This window comes from Priapulus caudatus, unplaced genomic scaffold, assembly GCF_000485595.1.
Source record: "Priapulus caudatus unplaced genomic scaffold, Priapulus_caudatus-5.0.1 Scaffold23, whole genome shotgun sequence".
Classification (NCBI taxonomy): Eukaryota; Metazoa; Priapulida; class Priapulimorpha; order Priapulimorphida; family Priapulidae; genus Priapulus; species Priapulus caudatus.
The window spans coordinates 509,949-517,544 of record NW_014577084.1 but is presented as its reverse complement, the minus strand read 5'-3'; the positions used below and the strand labels follow the sequence as shown (position 1 = coordinate 517,544).

The window sequence follows — 7,596 nt, the reverse complement described above, 5'->3', positions numbered from 1 at the left end:
TGGAATGTTCGGTTTTGAAACGAATTGAGGGGGATATTGTTGCAGCTGTCTAGTGAAAATGATCAGTTTTCGTATCACAAGAAGGGGTCGACAGTCTGCAACGGTAACTCAACTCGAATCGGCATGGAAAGGCTAGGAATGTGAGCGAGACAAGGATACATCTTACCGCGTAAAACACGTTAGTAAATCTGTTAATCAAAGGAAAACAAGCAACAAACGACGAAACATAAAATACCGATAGGACCGGCTATAATTAAGCTACATCGTAAACACATATCCATAGCCAACTCTTTGTTTAATAAACATCGCCGTATCTCTTCTGGGTAATAGCCCCTTTCTGTCTGTCCGAGCGTGTCTATTTATATGATTCCCAAAAATCCCCGGCGACTTTTGTATCCAACCGGTTCTTCGCCGGGGCTAGGAGACGCGTGAAGCTACGCATATATCTAAGACCGTACCTACCGCGTCATTACCAAAACAACAACGAACCACCAGGCCAAAACACAGGCCAATTAGTTCCACTGCCTCGCTTGGCTAGAGCGCTCCTGGTTAATTTCAGTGTACCATACAACAATAGTCTGCCTACGAGTGCACCAACGCGGTGTAAACATGTTGTTTCACATTTACGGCTTGCATTGCTACCTTGACGGCTACGCACACAAAAATCACGTATGATTCTTATACAATACTTTTACTAATTACAAACTCTACGCGCCGCACTGTTACAATTGTATTAGTAGCATGTTTTCATTTGACGTGTTTGTGGAACCTAGTATACGTCCGAACAACCACAAGAAGATACGCAGGCATACCGCTGTCGCCAGGTACGTATATAACTAGATGAGTGACGAGCATAAGCCAGCAGTTTCCCGTTCCCCTCACGCACATACGCGGTAGACCCACTATATCATCAACGTAGACTTGGGACCGTCTATGTTATCCGTAGCGTGACGGATGGAGTATCCCTATATAAAGACCTGCTGCGGATGCTCTCAAGTGGCACTAGTGGGTGGACGAGCAGACTCAGAATCGCGGTTTGGCACGCTTTAGTCTCTCGTAGACTCGCGTAGCGACCCTGAGCGCAGACGTCTACACGATGGCGCGAACCAGTGTCATGGATCACCGATTTCTAGTTGGTCTGTTAGTATGCTTAGTCGTAGTCACCGTGAACAGCCAGGGTCCTCCTGGAGGGAGAGGGAGAGGACCACCTGAAAAAGGTTCAACACCTGGCAGACCTGGCAGAAGACCGCCTACTAGACGAGAAGGAGAAGGAGAAGGACGTGAGGGCGGGACTGACAGTAAGTAATACGCTAGCTATCAGCCGTGCGTGCTAAGAGTTTTAAGAAGAATTTATATAGTGGCTAAGTATACTTCCACCAGCACCCCGCTATAAATGATGGGCGCGCACGACATCACCGTCATCACACGACATCACAGCACTACCATCACGGTCATCACACATATAATCGAGATAACAGCCCCCACCACCGCCGCCGCCGCAAGCGACGCCCCCCCCACCACAGCCACCACCATGCACTACCACCACCACCAACACCACCGCCGCCTCCACCATCACCACCATCACCACCATCACCACCACAGCCACCACCATGCACTACCACCACCACCAACACCACCGCCGCCTCCACCATCACCACCATCACCACCACAGCCACCACCATGCACTACCACCACCACCAACACCACCGCCACTACCACCATCACCACCACCACCACAGCCACCACGATTCAATACCACCACCACCAACGCCGCGACCGACCCCCCCCCCCCCACCACAGCCACCACCATGCACTACCACCACCAACACCACCGATGCTCGCCACCACCACCGATCATCCATCATCACAACCACACCTCGACTGCCGCGCACACCACCACCACCACACGCTACTAGTACTACCTACCGCTCTACTATACTATGATACTACAACTACTACTACTACTACTACTACTACTACTACTACTACTACTACTACTACTACTACTACGACTACGACTACGACTACTACTACAACTACTACTACTACTACTACAACTACTACTACTACTACTACGTACTACTATTACGACGACGACGACGACGTCATAGTCATTTAATATTAGTGTTATTTTTATATGTTACTATTTATCAGTGTTCAAATCACCCTTTCGTTTCGGTTGGTAATCGTCTAACACTATTGTGTTTAACACCAACTACGATTCTTTGATACATTGATAATAAGATTTTTATGACTTTTTTACTGCGATTGATACTTATCGCATCAAAGCTCCTATGAAGGTAGGAATACTGTGAGTACCCATGCAGCACTGTTCTGCACTGTGTGCACCATCATCTTCCATACACGAGCCTACCGTCCTTCGCATGTGATCAGAATTGGGCAATTATCTCAGCTAAAATTACGTGTTTATTGTTATACGCGAAACACGCGAGTTTTATTTTTATACATGCTCTAATCTATAGATCTGTCCAGGCCAGGGCCTTACTCGCTCTGCCGAAGCTTTTTACGTTATATTGACGATTTATTTGACATGCCATATTTCTCACCCGCGAATTATTCGAATGTCAATATATAATTGTTGGCATGGCGTTTAGAATGTTCGCACAAATTGTTTCGTATTTAGCGGGGATGGATTCCATTGAAAAGTAATCGCATTGTGGAAACGGAAACAACGCAACACCATCAGATCTATGTTAGCATTCTTCGCATCTTAATAATCGCGTTATCAACTCTAACATAAATCTAACCATAACATTATTCGCTAATTATTAACCCTAGTTCTAACATCAGTCCCTAACTTTAACATTACCCGTAACTACCACCCTGCATATACACATATAACGATGCTGATTAAAAATAGTTGCGAAGCTAACAATTGTGACACGCGTGAAAGGGTATTCGCAATGAGTTACGTAATTAGAACTGAAATCACCATGCGTGAACGTGTGCACGTACGCATGCAGACGTGACCGTCGAAGAAAAATAGCGAGATTGAAAGTTGCAGAAATAGAGAGATAAGGATGGAGAGGGAGAGAGAGAGAGAGCACTAGAGAAAAAGTCAGGCAAAAAAGAGAGCGAGGCAGGGGAGAGCATATAGAGAGTGAAGGAAAGCAGATCGACTGATAGACAGATATACAGACAGACAAGTGGTAGGAAAGAGCTGGGGTCGGATAGCGGGAGAAGGGGGTGGCAGACTAGTTCATGTGCACGCTTGCGTGTGTCCTTGGTTGGCATTATCATGGTTACTCGGTACAAACATAATCTGATGGGGTTCCCGTTTATTCTGTTAGAGCCGATCAATCTGCCCGCGGACTTGTCGATCGGCGGCAACTTGACAAGCGGCGCCGAGTAAAAGGATACGCATGTGTAAACACCGCGAGACAAACAGGCAGGCCCTCGGTAACGCGCGCTCGCACGCACACACCTACACCCTCTCAACACACACGCAGGTACGCACCACACGCACGCACGCACGCACACACGCACGCACGCACGCACGCACACTTACACACACACACACACACACACACACACACACACACGCGCGCGCACACACGCACACACGTGCACGACACAGGGACGAGACTTTTCGTTTTACTAGCTGTTGTGGTAGCTTATGTAAGCTAGAAACTGCAAAGCGCAAAACAAATATTTAAGCAAAATAAGGCATTTTACGATATAATAAGTGAACATTCGTACGTGATTGTGATTGCCCTCTTAAATTAACGCTTGAGAGCACAGCGTACTTATATTTATGCTTGACTGATCGACTAGTTTGATATAATTCCATAAAATCGTTCCGTTGATCAATTAATTCTTTTCGATAAAATATGAGCGAATTACATTGAAGGCAATGAAGGTACATGTAAGTAGTAATAGGTAGCAGTCCGTGGAGTTTCATAGTTTCATGTGGCGTTTCGGGAGAGCTTTAGAAGAGTTTGCGGTCAGTGGGACACACAACTGCAACAGTAGGTTCTCACAGCCCCTGGACAATGCCCAATTCCTTTCTCCCGCAGTGCCCACGTTATTGTTAAATAGAAAATAGGGCAGAATTAACTAGATTATTTATGTTCCGTGCTATTATGTTCCGCAACTATTAGTTCTACTAGGAGTGGCTGTAGAGCGCATTACGTACAGTCACTTTTACTGGATTCGGTTCTCTAAAAAGAGGATGAACAATTATGGATTTATTGCATGGACTAACTAATTACTTTTAAGCATGGACTAACTAACTAACGATAATAGCTTTAATAAATGTTGTTACAAGTATGAATCAACATATATGTCATCGGATGAGTACAAAAAATAAGCGTGAGTCTGTAACATATGATTTACAGATGTTACATAAATTAGTTAGAGACGCGGAGTGCGGCTAGCCTCAGGGCTGTTTTGGTGGTAGTCTATGTAGACAGAGATGTCTATGTAGACAGAACGTCGCGCATCTTGTGCGGCTAGATTGATGTTATAGGGAGAATGGTAAACGTGTTATAGGTCGCGCGTTTCTAGGGTCATTGTGAAATGAGCGTAGTGACATAGGGCTGTGGGTTAGTTACATATGTGGGGGACAGATGTGTATGGGAGGGGATATACACGCACGTACACGCGGGTACACGCACTTAGCTGGGAAACGCCGGCCGATTGCGTTCCTAGCAACGTACGGGCTACCGCGCCTTCCGTCATGCCCCTGTGCGCATGTGCAGTAGGCAGTGCCGGATTAACCATTAAGCAGACTAAGCACGTGCTTAGGGCACCAGGGCCAAAGGGGGCACCACAAAGTTGGGAAAAGGGTGAAAAGAAGAAAAAACGAATAAAGATTTGTACTTCCCAGGTGTACCACAAGGGGCCCCCAACAATACAATACAATACAATACAAGGGGCCCCTAATGCCCCTAATTATCAGAAATGGAAAGGTACTCAGACTTGTCAGACACTCATTGATGCTTATCCAGATGACATGAACAACACTTTGTCTACAGAGCTTCAGAAGTGACATTCATATGTTCTTCATAAGTTTAAAACAACCAAGAAAACATCTTTCACTCACATGGAACTTTACAACACAATTACAGAAGACAAACTAGAGAGTGCTTTTCCAAATGTTGAAATTGCCTTAAGATTATTTTTAACATTAATGGTCACCAACTGCACAACAGAGAGGTCTTTCTCACAATTAAAACGTGTAAAAAAACAAATAGATTGATTCGTAGTCAGAATGAAGGTGTACATGCATGTACGCTCAAAATTGCCTCAAATACCATCTCCTGCTATCTACATTTTTAAAAATTTCTGGGGGAGGACCCCCATACCCCCCGCCTGTTTATCACCACCCTCCTTGAAATCCTACATAAATTTTTGTACTGCTGCAACCTGCATTGTATATTTGGTTAGACAGGTCAACAACTAAAATGGACTGGGTCAGTGTGGAAAGGAGGGGGGCACCAAGATTGGTCAGTGCTTAGGGCACCAGTGAGCCTTAATCCGCCCCTGGCAGTAGGTATACGTTTGATTTGTCGATTGACGAGCCTCGGCAATTGCTCAATTGTCCATTGACTCCATTCCATGATTCAAGACGCCTATTCAGTATTCGTGCCTTTGATTTTTCAATTGGCGATTCAATTTGGCAATTCGTTATTTAATTGCTCAATTGAACGTTTGAATGATTAAACGACTGTTCAATTGAACAATCAATCGATCAATTGAACGTTTGAATGATTAAACGACTGTTCAATTTAACGTTTGAATGATTAAACGACTGTTCAATTGAACAATCAATCGATCAATTGAACGTTTGAATGATTAAACGACTGTTCAATTGAACAATCAATCGATCAATTGAACGTTTGAATTTTGACACATATCCCCTCCTACTAGTGTGGTAGGCTGGGGAGGAATATATAGAAGAGAGATTAGAGAGACGGGGGAGACAGAGATGTAGGAGTGGAGGAGTCTGGTTGTGGTTGCGAGAGTAAGCACACGCGCTTACGCGCGTGTGCGCGTTTCTTTGTCCCTCTGTGCAAGATGTGACTACACTGTGTGCAAGATATTAAAGTTTATTCAGTTTAATACACAAGTTTGGATTTCCTCATCATTTTATCCTTCAAACTTTTAATTTAACGTTACAAGTGTATAGTGTTGGGTGAAAAGCGTGTGGGATAATGAACCAAACAAATTGTAAGCCGCCGATATGATTAAAGTGCTCAGTGACGATATTACGTTTACATCCTCATTCCTCAATTCCCGCGACTATCTTATTTAATAAAATAACATAGATTTTCTAAACGAGTTACGTAGGAATTTCAACACAGGTTTGAAATTTCTAGGTGATATTATCTCCATCTGCATATGCCCTCAATTTTGGGATCTGCGATGTGGTACAGACGGCGTAATTTACGGAAACGAATGCGAACTAAACTGCGCCAAGAGATGTAAGCCGCCGATATGATTAAACTGCTCAGTGACGATATTACGATCCGGATCGTTTACATCCTCATTCCTCAATGCCCGCGACTATCTTATTTAACCAAATAACAGAGATTTTCTAAACGAGTTACGTAGGAATTTCAACACAAAGGTTGGAAATTTCTAGGTGATATTATCCCCATCTGCCTGTGCCCTCAAATTTGGGATCCGCGATGCGGTACAGACGGCGTAATTTACGGAAACGAATGCGAACTAAACTGCGCCAAGAGAGAAGGGAACTCAGCGCTCGAATCAACGTTCATGGCAGAATGTGAGGGTAAATGTTCTTTTATGCGCATCTGTAATAGTATTATTATTGGTAATAATAATAATTATAATGATGGTGACGACGACGATGATGATAATGATGAGGATGGGGATGATGATGATGGTGGTGATGATGATGACGATGATGATAGTGATGATAATAATGATAATGATGATAATAAAGAAATACTCATATAGTATAAAGGTAACCGCAATAGCAATAGTATTAGTAATAGTAATGGTAATGGTAATGGTAGTAGTAATAGTAATGGTAATACTGCTTGTCAAACCTTTACAGATAGCTATCGATATCTCTCGCAGTTGAAGTAGTTATATCAGTTAGAACTACTGCCTTTACAGGAGTTGAGCCAACCCAGCGACCGCCACCTCCTTGCATTTGTACTGCTGACTACAGACCACAGTGTGGCACCGATGGCGTGACCTATGGAAATCTGTGTAACCTGCAGTGTGCTCAGAGGCAAAATCTAGACGTGGAACTTGCTTACGAAGGGGAATGTCAAGGTATTTATGTGCGATGGTGAAGGTAATGATAGTGTTGGTGTTGGCGTTGGCGTTGGTGTTGGTTGTAGTGTTTGGTCTATTGTTTGTAATGATGTTGGTGTTGGTATGGGTGTTGGTGCTGGTGCTGGTGTTGCTGCTTTGGGTATTGGTGATGGTAGTGTCATTGGTGGTGCTATCGCTTTTGATAGAGGTGACACATCTCAGTGGATAGTGCGTTGTTCCCTTCATTGTTTAGAACAACATTACCCCGTGTTGAACATTAAAACAAATATTAGGGCTTGTTAAATTTGTGGATGATAGCTCGCGTAGTTGAAATTGTTGTATTAA

At 44.0% G+C, this 7,596-nt stretch overlaps 1 protein-coding gene across 4 annotated transcripts in view; it reads left to right on the top strand.

The window, feature by feature from the left end:
* The first annotated feature begins 707 nt into the window (after window positions 1-707).
* The window catches only part of LOC106813254, a 44,194-nt gene continuing 37,305 nt past the window's right edge, over window positions 708-7,596 (top strand). For 2 of the 4 annotated variants that reach the window (XM_014817347.1, XM_014817356.1), the window contains exons 1-3: window positions 708-1,298; window positions 6,608-6,757; window positions 7,108-7,269. In XM_014817347.1, the coding sequence (XP_014672833.1) occupies window positions 1,097-1,298; window positions 6,608-6,757; window positions 7,108-7,269 (514 nt within the window). In that variant the 5' untranslated portion in view covers window positions 708-1,096. The remainder of the gene's footprint in view (window positions 1,299-6,607; window positions 6,758-7,107; window positions 7,270-7,596) is intronic. The other 2 variants (XM_014817364.1, XM_014817373.1) reach the window with 2 other exon arrangements.